General features: G+C 40.2%; 2 protein-coding genes across 2 annotated transcripts; one reads left to right on the forward strand and one right to left on the reverse strand.

The window, feature by feature from the left end:
• Window positions 1-3882: 3882 nt before the first annotated feature.
• Window positions 3883-10574, reverse strand: LOC137885845 (apolipoprotein L4-like). The gene is made up of 3 exons (XM_068728150.1): window positions 10534-10574; window positions 4836-5094; window positions 3883-4533 (listed from the first exon to the last, which is right to left on the reverse strand). The coding sequence occupies exons 1-3, from the start codon at window positions 10572-10574 to the stop codon at window positions 4054-4056; spliced, it is 780 nt and encodes a 259-aa protein (XP_068584251.1). The 3' UTR covers window positions 3883-4053.
• Window positions 10575-14880: 4306 nt separating this feature from the next.
• On the forward strand, window positions 14881-17224 carry LOC137886003 (putative ferric-chelate reductase 1). Its single transcript, XM_068728377.1, has 7 exons — window positions 14881-14920; window positions 14957-15054; window positions 15183-15383; window positions 15512-15607; window positions 15709-15841; window positions 16014-16178; window positions 16271-17224. The coding sequence occupies exons 1-7, from the start codon at window positions 14899-14901 to the stop codon at window positions 16312-16314; spliced, it is 759 nt and encodes a 252-aa protein (XP_068584478.1). The 5' UTR covers window positions 14881-14898; the 3' UTR covers window positions 16315-17224.
• Window positions 17225-17586: the final 362 nt, after the last annotated feature.

The raw sequence follows: 17586 nt of genomic DNA on the forward strand, positions 1-17586 counted from the left end.
AAAAATTCACAGTATAACAGGTCGCCCCTTATAGGGATGGAAATTGCTATCTCTCGGGTTACAGTAACTCCGCCATACTCCTGAGCTATTCAACTCTCCACGCTTTTGTTGTTGTTTGTCGTACTTGACTCTGCGATTGCGTGTCGATCCTTAAAACATTTAAGCCCTTATAAGGATTTGAACTCCGAGTCTCTCCGGTTGCAGACCTTCTGCCATCCACCTGAGCTATTCCACACCAGACACTTCAGTTGTTGTTTGTCGTACTTGACTGTGCGATTGCGCGTCCATCCTTAAAACTTTTCGGCCCTTATAAGGATTGATCCCCAATTCTCAGGTTGCAGACCTTCTGCCATCCCCCTGAGCTATTCCTCACCACGCATTCTTATTGTTGTTTGTCGTATTTGACTCTGCGATTGAGCGTACATCCTTAAAACCCTTCGCCCCTTATACGGATCGAACCCCCCAGTCTCTCTCTTCAAAAAAATTTAAAAACGGTCTTAGTATAGCCTGTCGAAAAAAGTGAAAAACGGTCACAGTATAGCATGTCGAAAAAAGTCAAAAAACAGTCATAGTATATTATGTCGAAAACAGTCATAGTATAACCTGTCGAAAAAAGTGAAAAACGGTCATAGTGTAGCCTGTCGAAAAAAGTAAAAAACGGTCATAGTGTAGCCTGTCAAAAAAAGTGAAAAACGGTCATAGTATAGCATGTCGAAAAAAGTCAAAAAACAGTCATAGGATATTATGTCAAAAACAGTCATAGTATAGTCTGTCGAAAACAGTCATAGTGTAGCCTGTCGAAAAAAGGGAAAAATGGTCATAGTATAGCATGTCAAAATAAGTCAAAAAACAGTCAAAGTATATTATGTCGAAAACAGTCATAGTATAGCCTGTCGAAAACAGTCATAGTATAGTCTGTCGAAAAAAGGGAAAAACGGTCATTGTATAGCAAGTCGAAAAAATTGAAAAACGGTCATAGTATACCTTGTCGAAAAAGGTCAAAAAACAGTCATAGTATGTTATGTTGAAAACAGTCATAGTATAGCCTGTCGAAAACAGTCATAGTATAGCCTGTCGAAAAAAGTGAAAAATGGTCATAGTATAGCATGTCGAAAAAAGTCAAAAAACAGTCATAGGATATACTGAGCTATTCAACCCTCCACGCTTTTGTTGTTGTTTATCGTACTTGACTCTGCGATTGCGTGTCGATCCTTAAAACATTTCAGCCCTTATAAGGATTTGAACTCCGAGTCTCTCCGGTTGCAGACCTTCTGCCATCCACCTGAGCTATTCCATAACAGACACTTCAGTTGTTGTTTGTCGTACTTGACTGTGTGATTGCGCGTCCATCCTTTAAACTTTTCAGCCCTTATAAGGATTGAACCCCCCAGTCTCTCTATACAAAAAAATTTAAAAACGGTCTTAGTATAGCCTGTCGAAAAAAGTGAAAAACGGTCATAGTATAGCATGTCAAAAAAAGTCAAAAAACAGTCATTGTATATTATGTTGAAAACAGTCACAGTATAGCCTTTCGAAAAAAGTGAAAAACGGTCATAGTATAGCCTGTCGAAAAAAGTGAAAAACGGTCATAGTATAGTATGTCGAAAAAAGTCAAAAAACAGTCATAGGATATTATGTCAAAAACAGTCATAGTATAGTCTGTCGAAAACAGTCATAGTGTAGCCTTTCGAAAAAAGTGAAAAACGGTCATAGTATAGCATGTCAAAATAAGTCAAAAAACAGTCAGAGGATATTATGTCAAAAACAGTCATAGTATAGCCTGTCGAAAAAAGTGAAAAACGGTCATAGTATGGCATGTCAAAATAAGTCAAAAAACAGTCAGAGGATAGTCTGTCAAAAACAGTCATAGTGTAGCCTGTCGAAAAAAGTGAAAAACGGTCATAGTATAGCAAGTCGAAAAAAATGAAAAACGGTCACAGTATTGCATGTCGAAAAAATTGAAAAACGGTCATAGTATAGCATGTCGAAAAAAGATTAAAAAAACAGTCATAGTATATTATGTTGAAAACAGTCATAGTATAGCCTGTCAAAAAAAGTGAACAACGGTCATAGTATATTATGTTGAAAACAGTCATAGTATAGCCTGTCGAAAAAAGTGAAAAACGGTCATAGTATAGCATGTCGAAAAAAGTCAAAAAACAGTCATAGGATATTATGTCAAAAACAGTCATAGTATAGTCTGTCGAAAACAGTCATAGTGTAGCCTGTCGAAAAAAGTGAAAAACGGTCATAGTATAGCATGTTGAAAAAAGTCAAAAAACAGTCATAGTATATTATGTCGAAAACAGTCATAGTATAGCCTGTCGAAAAAAGTGAAAAACGGTCATTGTATAGCATGTTGAAAAAATGTAAAAATGGTCATAGTATAGCATGTCGAAAAAATGTAAAAACAGTCATAGTATATTATGTCGAAAACAGTCATATTATAGCCTGTTGAAAACAGTCATAGTATAGCCTGCCAAAAAAAGTGAAAAACGGTCATTGTATAGCATGTTGAAAAAATGTAAAAATGGTCATAGTATAGCATGTCGAAAAAATGTAAAAACAGTCATAGTATATTATGTCGAAAACAGTCATAGTATAGCCCGTCGAAAACAGTCATAGTATAGCCTGTCGATAAAAGAAAAAAAAAAGTCTTAGTATATTATGTTGAAAACAGTCATAGTATAGCCTGTCGAAAAAAGTGAAAAACGGTCATGGTATAGCATGTTGAAAAAATTGAAAAACGGTCATAGTATAGCATGTCGAAAAAGGTCAAAAAACAGTAATAGTATATTATGTAGAAAACGGTCATAGTATAGCATGTCGAAAAAATTTAAAAACGGTCATAGTATAGCATGTCGGAAAAAGTCAAAAAACAGTAATAGTATATTATGTCGAAAACAGTCATAGTATAACCTGTCAAAAACAGTCATAGTACAGCATGTCGAAAAAAGTGAAAAACGGTCATAGTATAAAGCATGTCAAAAAAAGTCAAAAAACAGTCATAGTATGGCATGTCGAAAACAGTCATAGTATAGCCTGCTGAAAAAAGTGAAAAAAGTCATAGTATAGCATTCCAAAAAAAGTCAAAAAACAGTTATAGTATAGCATGTCAAAAACAGTCACAGTATAGCCTGTCGAAAAAAGTGAAAAACGGTCATAGTATAGCATGTCGGAAAAAGGAAAAAACAGTCATAGTATAGCATGTCGAAAAAAGTGAAAAAACAGTCATAGTATAGCATGCCGAAAACATTTATAGTATAGCCTGTCGAAAGCAGTCATAGTATAGCCTGTCGAAAAAAATAAAAAACAGTCAATAGTATATTATGTCTAAAACAGTCATAGTATAGCCTATCAAAAACAGTTATAGTATAGCATGTCGAAAAAAGTCATAGTATAGCATGTTGAAAAAAGTCATTAAAAAGTCATAGTATAATGTGTCCCAAATTGTGACTCAGCCAGAAAACAGATCATGGGATTTTCTTTTGAAAGCACGTATGCTTGACGTGGAACGAGATATTTCCTCATAACGATAGATTTTTTGTTTTACAAACCCTTTCATAAAGGCAGCTGATGTTTGTTTGTTTTTCATCTAACTCCCATGGTTTACGTCATGATTTACGTCATGAAAGTTGGTCAAGATTTCATCGATATAGGAAGTGGTTTTGAAAGCAGGCCAGGCAGGATCGTCTACATTCTTTCTGACCTTCATGCATTAGTGAGTCACACTCTGAGCACAAAGTGGTCATGCCTCACCCAGACCTGACTCCTGTTGTTTTTAAAAAAAAAAAATCCTCCCTCTACTACTACTACTAGGGGTTGAGCTCTTACCTGTCACAACTGAGCCAAGTAAGGTGATACAAAAGAGCTAGACAAATAAGCAGGAAACCATTTTTATTGCAAAGAAAGTGACATTAATTCAACATGGCACAAACGCAATGTACATACTCATAATTTAATTACTACTAATATAAATATGTATAATATATACTATTTTTAAGAAAGTTACATTAATAATTGAGTGTTTATTTTCTAACCACTGTACTTTTATTATTCAAACTCAACAAGTTTTTTCAGCTCAGACTTCAACAGCTCTTCGTCCTCTTCCCCCTCGTCTACCTCCACCTCTATCCCGTCTATGGTTTTCTGCAGCTGTTCCTTGATGCGGTTCAGTTCCAGCAGCCCGTCCTGCAGGTCTTTGCAAACTTCTCGAATCTTGGCCGCAAACTCCGTCTTGGCTCCCTTTTTGAGCTCCTTGGCATCTTTTGCCAGGAAGAAGACATCGAGAGCCAGGAAGAGACCGGACATCACTCCGGTGGTGAGGCTCATCACCTGGACGGCTCTAGCAGCGTCCCCCGCAACACTGAGGACCTGAACGGTGTTGATCAGGCTCTCCGTGTTGATCACCAAAGCCTTGCCGGCCAGGCCGCCCTCCTTCATTACATGTTTGACGTTCTGGTTGAGGTGCTTCTTGGAGATGTTCTCAACGTACGCTTCAAAGTTCCACTCATCAAGCATCTCCATCCCTTCCTGTCGGGTACATAAGAGATTTTCCATCAAAATTTAAACACCATGTGTTCAATCCAATCCTATTTGTTTGTTTATAAAAAACTGCAGACAACTGCCAACCAATCCACTTAATGGCAGGGTGGAAAAAGTAGGCGCCCAATTAAATTACTAAAATTAAAAAATAGACCTTTTATTTCCCGATGTTATTGTAACTCTATCATAGTTATCTATGCACGATTTTCACACTGAAAGCAAAAAGAACATGGGTAAAATGATCAAGAAGTTATGTTTTAACAGTATATTTGCAACATGTAACTTCTCACCTTCAAAAACTCCAGGCACTCCTTGATGTCCTTCATCTCCTCCTCGTAGTCTTGGATGATCTTCTCCACCTTCTTGCGGTCCGTCTTCGAATGGACCATGTCGGTGATGTTGGCTGAGGCGGAAGCCACCCCGCCTGCAGTTGCTACACCAATGCCTACAGTTGTGACGATGAGCGACGCTCCCGCAGTGAAGGGCGCCAAAATGAGGCCGGTGATGGTAGTGATGGACCCCGCGACACTGGCAACCCCGCCGCCAACGCTAGTATAGCATGTCGAAAAATGTCACAGTATAGCATGTCGAAAAAAGTCATAGTATAGTATGTCGAAAAAAGTCATAGAATAGCATGTCGAAAAAAGTCATAGTATAGTATGTCGAAAAAAGTCATTGTATAGCATGTCAAAAAAAGTCATAGTATAGTATGTCGAAAAAAGTCATATCATAATTCTATTTTCTATGCTGAAGTTTATTGCCGCATTTTGATTATGTCACAGGTGCTCCGTTTGATTGGTGAACTCTATAAAGGCTAATCAGAAAGGGTCCATTAGATGACTCATTGATTCTGAATTAAAACGTTTGGCAATACACACTTTTTTTTGTTAAATTAATATATAGACCATAAATTAACCTATAGACCTATATGCGTAAACAGCTGATATTCCTAGTCACGACTAGGAAGATTAATTTAAGAAGGAATCTCTTTGTATTCATGAACAGGAAGAACAATTGAATTGAGCAATAACCCTTTAAATGTGCACATGGGTATTGTAAGATGAACTTGAACAATGTATAGAGTACTTCCTTATCCTCTTAGAGAATTTTGTCTGAGTCAGACACCTGCTGAGAGCAGCTTATAGAGCCAATATGTAAACACATGATCTGATACGAACCTACACAAATACGAACAATGAATACAACACAGAACAAAATGCATGCTTTATTGTTGTCTGTATAAACAAAGATAAAACAGAAGTAATTGTTTGGGTTCCAAGGAAGAACGATTGAAAGTCAGCGCTCAGCTTCAATCACTGACGTTAAAAACCACAAACCAAGCCAGAAATCTAGGTGTAGTTATGGATTCAGACCTCAACCTGAACAGCCATATCAAGACAATCACAAAATCAGCCTACTATCACCTGAAGAACATCTCAAGGATTAGAGGACTTATGTCTCAACAGGACTTGGAAAAACTTGTCCATGCATTTATCTTCAGTAGACTGGACTACTGTAACGGTGTGTTCACAGGTCTCTGTAAAAAGTCAACCAGAAAGCTGCAGCTGATTCAGAACGCTGCAGCTCGAGTCCTCACTAAGACCAAGAAAGTGGATCACATCACTCCAGTTCTGAGGTCTTTGCACTGGCTTCCTGTCCAACAAAGAATTGACTTTAAAATCCTGCTGTTGGTTTATAAAGCACTGAATGGTTTAGGGCCAAAATACATCTCTGATCTCCTCCTACCTTATGAACCATCCCGACCCCTTAGGTCGTCTGGGACCGGTCTACTAAACATGGAGAAGCAGCGTTCAGTTCTTCTGCTCCACATATCTGGAACAAAGTCCCAGAAAGCTGCAGGTCTGCTGAGACCCTCAGCTCTTTTAAATCACGATTGAAGACTTTTCTGTTTGCTGCTGCCTTTGATTGAACCACATTAAAGGATATTAATCAATTTCCTGCATTTTTGCATTTCTGCAACTTTTGTTCTATTTTTAGCATTTTAATGTTCTTAATTGTTTTGATGCTTTGAATGGTTTTATGTGAAGCACTTTGAATTGCCTTGGTGTTGAAATGTGCTATACAAATAAACTTGCCTCGCCTTGTTGAAATTAAGGGCCACGCCTTAACGGCCAATTGTTCAATTGATGATTGAATACTTGTGGTTACTTTCTACAGCACAATTGAGAGACAACCACGGCTCCTTTGAAGTTTCCATATTGCGTAAATGAAATAAGCAACTGTCTACTTCCACATCCAGCAGAACCACGGCACACATTGGAGTTGTATCTCTGTCCATCTAGAGCAGGGGTCGGCAACCTTTGGCACACGTGCCACGGGTGGCACGCCGCGGCATAAACACTGGCACCTCAGTGTTAATACGATCCTCACTTTATCTGTCCCGTTTTCAAAATAAAAGTATCTGCCTCTGTGTCTGTGAGCGTTTGACTGCCTGTATGTGTGACTGTGTCCTGCTTTTTTAGTGTTCGGCACTAGGACCCGGAGGACACCACTGCGTGCATTTGATGTTGGAGTGTGGCCATTGGTCAGTTAGGTTGCAGGCGCGCAAATTTCAAATCAAAGTGAGTGACCAAGCGCGCTGTCCGCTGTCTTCGTACAGCGCTGCGGGTCTCTCTCTCTCTCTCTCTCTCTCTCTCTCTCCGCTCACTGATCTCTCTCTCCCTCTCTCCGCTCACTGATCTCTCTCTCTCTCTCTCTCTCCGCTCACTGATTGCTACAATAACAGCTGTTTCCTCCGCAGACATGCAGACTTTAACTGGACAACAGCTGCTAGTAAAGACAACAAGGTCAGCAATGCCTGTAATCAGTTGTCCACGTTAAATTAACCTGGCAGTCGATCGCGGGTGTCTACGTCATCGTTTCTAAACTTATGTGTTTCCGTCCGTCCACACGAATACGCTACCCGGAGTTTTCAAAGTTATCCGGCTTCGGGATCGTTTCTAAACTCCTCCGTTTACGGTGCTCCAAAACGCCGGCGTAGTGTGGACGCTCAGTGTAACCGTAGCAAAACATATGCGTTTCCAAACGAAAACGGAGTAATGTGGATGTACTCTGAGAGTACATCCACATTACTCCGTTTTCAGTTAGTCAGATGCTCTTTTTGAAAGCTTGCCAAATAAAGAAACGATCAAGTCACGAATAAAGGACATTCCCACGTCAGCTAGAAGTCAGCAGGTGTTCTCACACATGAAACATGTGCTCAGCCCCACCCGCAGTCGGTTAACAACGGAGCACTCTGAGGCATGTTTGCATCTCAAAGTAACTAACTACAAGCCCCAGATCACAGAGCTCAGTCAAGCAAAGCAGGGCCAGGGATCACACTGACTGTCTGCTAGGCATCTGATCATTTGATGTTGCCTCAGCCTACACTTAGTTTTAGTTTAAATGTGTAGCTGTTTGTTCATGTCTTTGAAATGTTGATGTGGCTATTTTGTTAAGAATACAGATTTACTGTTATTGTTTTGAGATGTGCTCTATGGATAGAATAAAATTCCAGGTATATTGGAAATGTTTTTGTATTTTGTGTCATAATTTAACCTTGCGTTATTGTTGATAATGGCACACTAGATGAGAAGAAAATTTCAAACTGGCACTCCATGTCACAAAGGTTGCCGACCCCTGATCTAGAGAATAATAAAGAGTAGAGACACTTAATTATTGATACACAGGCTGGAAAAATTGTTTTCAATTTGTTGTTTTGTGTGTAACATAGGGGTGGGTATAAGTATGACTTATATAACCACGGCTACAGTAAAGCCGGTCAATCCCAACATCCCTAATTGAAAGCAATGTTGAAATCTTTACTAAGGTAAAGCAACTTGCTATTCAGAGAAAATAATCATTAAATTCACTCGTGTTCCTACTTCTTAGACTCCTATGGTTGCACAAGGATCAGGCATTTAGGAGCGGGGACAAGGACTTGTTTAAAGTGGCAAAAACATCAGCTCCATCACCAAGAGAGCTCAGCAGAGGATGTACTTCCCGAGGCAGCTGAAGAAGAATACACTTGACACGTTTACATTATTCTTGTTTAAAGTACTGTTATCTGTTTGTTTGTGCACTATATTTAATTGTAAATGTGTATATGTTTCTATTTCTTTGCACTGTGTTGATTGTTCAATTCCTTGTATGTGCAACATATTTTGGCAAATAAACGGTCCTGATTCTGATCCTCAAGAATATTGATAACAATAGGCCTTGTGAACATTGGAATGAATGGCGTCAACCAAATGATCTTTGAGTATCACGCTTTGATAAAATAAAGGACTACCATAAATATCTCGCTGTGCATAAGTAACAACCTCTCTTGTCCCCGACAACACGGATGCGGTGAAGTAATTTATTTACGCGGAACTTGAAAAGTCAAACAGGTGCTGTGTGACGTGGGCTTTGGAATTTAGGCACGCATGCTGTTTTTCTGCAGTGACAAATTCCTTCTTAACAGTATACTGGAAACAGAAACACAGATTTGTTTTTGTGTTGATGCATGAATTCCATTTCGATGTGTCTAACCCTAACCGGCTAGATTAGATAGACGTTGACGTGTGGCCAAGACGTTAGGAGACACCATCAATCTGCCATCTTCTAATCATCACAATCTCTGAACACAATGTGGCAGTGATGCAGACAACAAGCAGAGCTGGATTTGCGACTTAACTTTCAACCAGCCATTAGCAAACGAGACAACACTAACATCACATTTCTGCGTGTTTAGGAACAGGGTTGGGCTGTCCGAATAGCTTTGACCCTAAAGAACCTTTCAGCTTCTTTTTCGCAATCAATGCAGTTAAAGTTACAGCAATAGACATTTATAAACGAGTGTGAATATTTTATTTTAAATATATAAAGATTTTAAAAAAACAACTTTTCCACCGGTAGCACCACTATTTGCTGTGGTCACGCCCTTTTGTTCAAACACGTTTGAGAATTTGGCTGAGATCTCTCTGCTTTGGCACAAACACCAATGCCAAGGATCATCATGCACTCGCATTAATACCAACATGTGAATTATTAACTCGCACGCCTAGCAAAGTAATTAAAACATTGGGAACATTGTGGTTGCAGTACGGAGCCTCCCTCTCTCTCTCATTATATATATATATATATATATATATATATATATATATATATATATATAAAAAGGACTGTGCCTAATTCAGCTACCATCCGTCACACACTGCAGCAGTGTTGCTTGAAGAAAGGCGTAGACAAATATTTGGTATACAATATTTGTAAAGGCTATAGCCTTTTGTAAGCACATAAGCGCATTGTAAACAGACCGCGAGTGTCAGCTTCCCTCAGAAGCTTTAGAGAAGTCATATAATTCACATCATCCCTTCCGCACCGTGTCCTGTACAGTAAGCGCTACGTGTTTTCATTTAAACAAACCACTTCCTTATCAGCTGTACTTATAACCACTTATGAGATGAGTGAGTAGCACTCACTATCTTCCGATAGACACACATGATGAAATGATAAAACTCGTTTTATGTATTTACTGGAAATGACAAACGAAATAGCCAACCGCAAGTTTGTGGTGAAGTGAGGAGGTATCATGTAAATATTAATCCTCATTTCAACTTCACCAATCAACTGTTTCCCCGTCAGTTTGGACACGGTGTCATTGCCATAACTGACCAATTTTGACAGGCCTGGTCTATCCGGGAAACTACAGAAGAGTGACTCATAGTGAGAGACGGTTATCACCTGGCACACCTTCTGGTCCACATACCTTTACCCCACCTCACCTCTACATAGGATGGCTTTAAAAGTTCAATTGACAACTTCAAATAGCAAACCCTCTCCTATGTCACTGTTTTGAAATAATTCATAGAAATGCTCTTTCAAGTCTGGTGGGACACAAAAACAGTTTTAAAGGCTTTGGGAAAACCAATTAACATATCATTACCATAAATGTCTACCTCTGTCAAATCAGTGTGTAAAGATGTTTATTTTTGTTATTCTTACACTGTGCGGCAGAAGCGATCAATGCTTTCTGAAGACGTCATTGTGGCGTTTACAGCATCTTCATGTCACGCGGTTGTAGATTTTGTGATGTGACACACGGAAGTTTTGAGTGCAACAATGAACTTACGGGAACAACACAAAGACTACTTTCACAGCAGAACTACTTTTCTACCAAGCCAGGCAAACAGGTTTAACACATCGAGGACATTGCCGAGAATTTATCAATGAAGTATTTCATTTATTCACTATACATTTGTTTATTACAGTAGGAGCTCTATTTTCAACATTACCGGATTGTCTTAGGTCCTAAACTTAAACATATTTGGTTCATTAACCCTGCCGGTTCGATGCATACCCAACAGCTACTTGAGCTAGTCTACTTCTGATTAATTAAGGGAGAAATGCATTTTAAAAGTCTACTCCCATTCGGAGATTATAGCAGTTCAGAGTTTTCTGTGCATGTCCGATCAAAAGGCAGGGAGGGTAAATGCATACAAGAAACTACAGAACACAAAGGCCATATTGAAGTTAACACAATTGGTTGCGCTTCTTCTGACAAACCGGTTCTGGGACATTGTGTCACCAGCCTCATGACTGGTTTCACAAGTGTCACTATAATCATGCACCTCTACACACACACACACACACACACACACACACACACACAAACAATCTTGTGCTGTCTGAAACTGGTGGAGAAAGCTAATTAAAAGGTTGCTGTAGTAGTAGTCAGCTACGTAACATTACTTAAATAACTAGAAGGCACGTCTAATACTGAGACACTCAGTGACTTAATTTCTAATCATTTTGAATTGACTAGATTTGAATTACAATTAACCCTTCGCTGAGTTCCGACCCACAAACGCAGACTCATAGCGTAAAATTAGCCAGCACCGACCACAGTCTGATTTCATATTGTATATATATATTTTATTATAAAAAGATGTTGTTTAATAAAACATTGAGGAAGACACGGTACATAGTGTTTGTTTCCTTGTCCTCATCGTGTCAAACATTTAGAAAGGACAAAGAGGGTTAAAATGTGGAGTGACATGGCAAAATTCCCGTCTGGCTTCCATAAAGCACACCTTTAAGCCTGTATTCCAAGCCCCGCCCTCTAGAAACATCATCCACGATGTCAGAGAAGGGGGTTTTTTTTTTTGGGCTGACTCTTCCCACACCACATTGTTTAAATAGTGACACTGGGATTTATTAGTGTCACATCTTTACCTGGGATCCAGCTAACAACATCGGAGGAGCAAGCAGCCCATCTATAAGCCACACCGGAGACTAAAACTACACAAGATCTTCGTTTCAAGGGACTTGTTTTGCTTCTTAACCCAATTTCACCCATTGTTGGAGATGAAGACAATATCTACAGGTAGGCTTGAACAATGCAATACATTGATATTTATAACTTTTGAAGTAATGTCATATGAAATACTTGTAATCAGTTAATTAATGTGGGTTTCTTTTGCAAAGTCAAAAATAACATCATATATATAACGTTAATTATCTATTTTGGTTATTTGAATTATCAAGAGTAACTATAAAGGGCAATCAATGCTTAGAATTACTAAGAATATTATACGTAATTGATAAGTGTTATGAGCATTTTAGCAATGTATAGCAAAGTATATTGTTATTAATCTCATACATTTATATCCTAAATTATAGTTTAAATTGTTCTTAAGTTAATAAAATGTATTAAAAAAACACGGTAAGCTAAATTAATGTTCGACGTGGACCTGTGTTAATGGAAATACATCCATGTTGAATACAGTAAATCATTGGTTAACATATTGATCAACATTTCTGTTATAGTAAATCTTTTTGATTTTCATTATTAAGGATACTATCATTAAAAATGGTTCTTCTTTAGTAACAGCTATATGTTTCCTTTACAATCCCCCAAAGAGCGTAGCTTAACATTCCATGTTTGTAAAATGTTATCAAATGCAGTGCTGTAAAAGCGTATGTTTAGTTAAATATTTCTCCTTTTATTATTATTAGCCGTAGAATAAGTATTATATTACTTAAGTGAATAATCTTACCCCACCCAATCCAGGCATGGACAACAGACTGGTCCTCATTGTCCTATTTGTGATGCTGTCCTGGATGTCTGCGGGAACCTACGCCCAAACAACAAACATGACAACACCGGCGGCAAACATCGCTGCAACAAACATGACAACACCGGCAGCAAACGTCGCTGCAACAAACATGACAACACCGGCGGCAAACATTGCTGCAACAAACATGACAACACCGGCGGCAAACATTGCTGCAACAAACATGACAACACCGGCAGCAAACGTCGCTGCAACAAACATGACAACACCGATGGGAAACGTCGCTGCAACAAACATGACAACACCGATGGGAAACGTCGCTGCAACAAACATGACAACACCGGCAGCAAACGTCGCTGCAACAAACATGACAACACCGATGGGAAACGTGGCTGCAACAAACATGACAACACCGATGGGAAACGTCGCTGCAACAAACATGACAACACCGGCGGCAAACATCGCTGCAACAAACATGACAACACCGATGGGAAACGTCGCTGCAACAAACATGACAACACCGGCAGCAAACGTCGCTGCAACAAACATGACAACACCGATGGGAAACGTCGCTGCAACAAACATGACAACACCGATGGGAAACGTCGCTGCAACAAACATGACAACACCGATGGGAAACGTCGCTGCAACAAACATGACAACACCGGCGGCAAACGTCGCTGCAACAAACATGACAACACCGGCAAATGTCGCTGCAACAAACATGACAACACCGATGGGAAACATCGCTGCAACAAACATGACAACACCGATGGGAAACGTCGCTGCAACAAACATGACAACACCGATGGGAAACGTCGCTGCAACAAACATGACAACACCGATGGGAAACGTCGCTGCAACAAATATGACAACACCGGCGGCAAACATTGCTGCAACAAACATGACAACACCGGCAGCAAACGTCGCTGCAACAAACATGACAACACCGATGGGAAACGTCGCTGCAACAAACATGACAACACCGATGGGAAACGTCGCTGCAACAAACATGACAACACCGGCAGCAAACGTCGCTGCAACAAACATGACAACACCGATGGGAAACGTCGCTGCAACAAACATGACAACACCGATGGGAAACGTCGCTGCAACAAACATGACAACACCGATGGGAAACGTCGCTGCAACAAACATGACAACACCGGCAAACGTCGCTGCAACAAACATGACAACACCGGTGGCAAACATTGCTGCAACAAACATGACAACACCGGCAGCAAACGTCGCTGCAACAAACATGACAACACCGGCGGCAAACGTCGCTGCAACAAACATGACAACACCGATGGGAAACGTCGCTGCAACAAACATGACAACACCGATGGGAAACGTCGCTGCAACAAACATGACAACACCGGCGGCAAACGTCGCTGCAACAAACATGACAACACCGATGGGAAACGTCGCTGCAACAAACATGACAACACCGATGGGAAACGTTGCTGCAACAAACATGACAACACCGGCAGCAAACGTCGCTGCAACAAACATGACAACACCGATGGGAAACGTCGCTGCAACAAACATGACAACACCGATGGGAAACGTCGCTGCAACAAACATGACAACACCGGCGGCAAACGTCGCTGCAACAAACATGACAACACCGGCAAATGACGCCGCAACAAACATGACAACACCGATGGGAAACGTCGCTGCAACAAACATGACAACACCGATGGGAAACGTCGCTGCAACAAACATGACAACACCGATGGGAAACGTCGCTGCAACAAATATGACAACACCGGCGGCAAACATTGCTGCAACAAACATGACAACACCGGCAGCAAACGTCGCTGCAACAAACATGACAACACCGATGGGAAACGTCGCTGCAACAAACATGACAACACCGATGGGAAACGTCGCTGCAACAAACATGACAACACCGGCGGCAAACATTGCTGCAACAAACATGACAACACCGGCAGCAAACGTCGCTGCAACAAACATGACAACACCGATGGGAAACGTCGCTGCAACAAACATGACAACACCGGCAGCAAACGTCGCTGCAACAAACATGACAACACCGATGGGAAACGTCGCTGCAACAAACATGACAACACCGATGGGAAACGTCGCTGCAACAAACATGACAACACCGGCAAACGTCGCTGCAACAAACATGACAACACCGGTGGCAAACATTGCTGCAACAAACATGACAACACCGGCAGCAAACGTCGCTGCAACAAACATGACAACACCGGCAAACGTCGCTGCAACAAACATGACAACACCGGCAAACGTCGTTGCAACAAACATGACAACACCGGCAAACGTCACTGCAACAAACATGACAACACCAATGGAAAACGTCGCTGCAACAAACATGACAACAGCAACAGAAAACAACACAACGGCAGCACCAATCGCAGCTCCCGCACTGACGCCTAACAGCACAGTGGAACCTCTTGATGTGAGTGATGTCAAAATAATGTAGCCTAGTGGAATAGAATAGAACTGAATTTATGTTCATTGATGGTGTTTAACATCATCAAAGTGCACATTTCGGACCCAATCAGAAGTTTCTCATCTCCCTTGCAGACACCTGTTTCTAGGACAGGGTGTGGGAGCCAGAGGCTGTGTGGCTCTACGCCCGAAGACTGCGACCCCTCCACCTCCGACTCCGACTCGTGTTCCTTCGCTAGTTTCAGGCAGAGGAACAATCCAAGAGATTTAGATATCTCGATCTCAGGAGAGTCAGATGGCTACATCGCTTGTACCCTGTCACCTGACAGCACACTGGTATGTCAAGTTTTGTCACTCACTCACAGATAAAAGTAGCATGACGGCTAACCCAAAGCCAATCATATAGTTTGTTTGAAGTCATCTGTGTGAACAGGTTATTAATCATTTCTGGTTTGCAACAACAGGGAGGAAATGACGAAACCTATGTCTGTGCAAATAACAACGGTACAATTGAATTCATTGGCGCTGTCCTGAACAACGGCCAGCTGACTAGGAGAACGGTGAGAGAGTCTACAGTGGTTCCATTCAGCAACATTATGTTTTTTATATTAATACACCCAAAACTCATTTGTCATCTTTCACATTTGTCTTTGCACTGCAGTTGAACGTGAACTCTGTGAGGGGCAGTGTCACTGGAAGAAGAATCCAGTGTACATTTGCTGCCACTGCACCATCCTCAAACACTAGAGCAGAACTTTTCTCATTCGCAATCAGTAGTGGATCTTTCAACAACTGTAAGTCAACATAGTGGAGACACACACACACACACACACACACACACACACACACACATCATATGCACTTTACAGCCAACAAAGACCCACTTTCACAGAGACTATCACAGATCAAATATTAATACGTTCTCATGTGGTAGAAAATGGTTTTGTATTTTGCTTGCTTTTTCAGCTAATGGTGATCTGGGAAGCCCCACCCCTACATTTCGGAGTAATGTTGTAGACTTGACAAATCCTAACGCCACCGCCACCAATATCCTTGCCGCCGGCAACACCACCACAATGTCCCCCAACACCACTAATCACGGCATTACACTCCGGCAATCTCTGACGCAAGGTAAGACAAGGTTGTTTTCCTCAAAAGTTGTCCTAAAAGTGTGTTAGAAGAATGCCTAATAAATCTTCTTTTTTTTCTGTCCTCCCCTATAGCTGTGCTGATGACTGTGGGTGTGCTCAGTCTGGCCACACTTTGAGGAAACTGAAACCCCCGAGAGAAGAAAACCATAACATTCCTATCCAACATCTCAAAAGGACGTTCACCGTATGCAATGCATCCCACATTATTAGGAGTATGATTAATTGTGTATCAACTTACTGAAAGTAGCAGTGATGGGGGGCGATCGCTCTACAGCCTTGAGACTGCTTTTAATTTAAGATGTAATCCATTTGATTAGTTTTGTAACCATAGGCCTGCTGGATTTCTGTCCTACAAGTTACTTGATTGCAGCCAAATATGTTGACTTCCTTCCTTCGGTCAAAATCAATCATTGTGTGGTTAGAATGGGATACAAATGTGACAATTTCAGCTACTCAGAGTAATCAAACACAAAATCTGTTTAACCACTGCCTGGCGTTCACCAGTAGATATTATGCTTTTTTAAAAAAAGAATTGTGTTTGGGGTCTGGTTACACTGCCACAGTCATGGCAAGAATGCCATGAACCCATTATATCATCCTGTTTATTATTATCTGGCATTATTAAGGAATGTCATTATGTTTTGCTTTGTGTGTCACAACGTATTAACATTCATGGTTTGTGTTTCTATTGACACACAAGACAAAGAAACTCATTTATTTCCCCTCCTTTAAGAATGATAGTAGAAAATGGCAGGAATGTGTGTTTACATTATGTTATCATTACAATGTTTATTCTCTTTTGTGTGAATGTACATATTGTTGACTCAACAAAACTTTCCCAATGAAGCCTTCATTGGCTGATATTTTAATGTATGAGTACACATGTGAGTATGTACACATGTAAATGAGCAGTTGCTTTTAAGGAATGCTATATATGATACCAAATATTGGTGAAACAGACTTTGCACATTGCATTATGTAACAGTTGATTACGTATTTTTTTAATAAATATTTTATGTAAACTGATTACCTCTGTTTTAATGCACCCGAGACGAAGATCTAAATCGGAACCTTTACTATCAAAAAGTGAAACTTTGCTGATTTAAATTCCCATTAAATTTATTTTCAGCATCAGCACAGGTAATAATCGTATGTAATGTATTTACAATAATTACAGTCAGATATACAAGTATCATACAAGATGCAGTAGTATAGCAAAAGCATCAATGGTGGTAGTAACACAAATACAATTCCTGTTACAGTGTAAGAGACATTTGATTAAAATAGAACATAGTGTATTTAAAAATCCATTGACACATGAATACAAAAGTGAAATTAAGAGATTAAATTACAAGATATGTCAAGATATGGGAGGGTGAATTCAATCA

The sequence above is a fragment of the Cebidichthys violaceus genome, unplaced genomic scaffold (genome assembly GCF_023349555.1).
Source record: "Cebidichthys violaceus isolate CVI_PGR_0920_01 unplaced genomic scaffold, fCebVio1.0.p SCAF_41, whole genome shotgun sequence".
NCBI lineage: Eukaryota > Metazoa > Chordata > Actinopteri > Perciformes > Stichaeidae > Cebidichthys > Cebidichthys violaceus.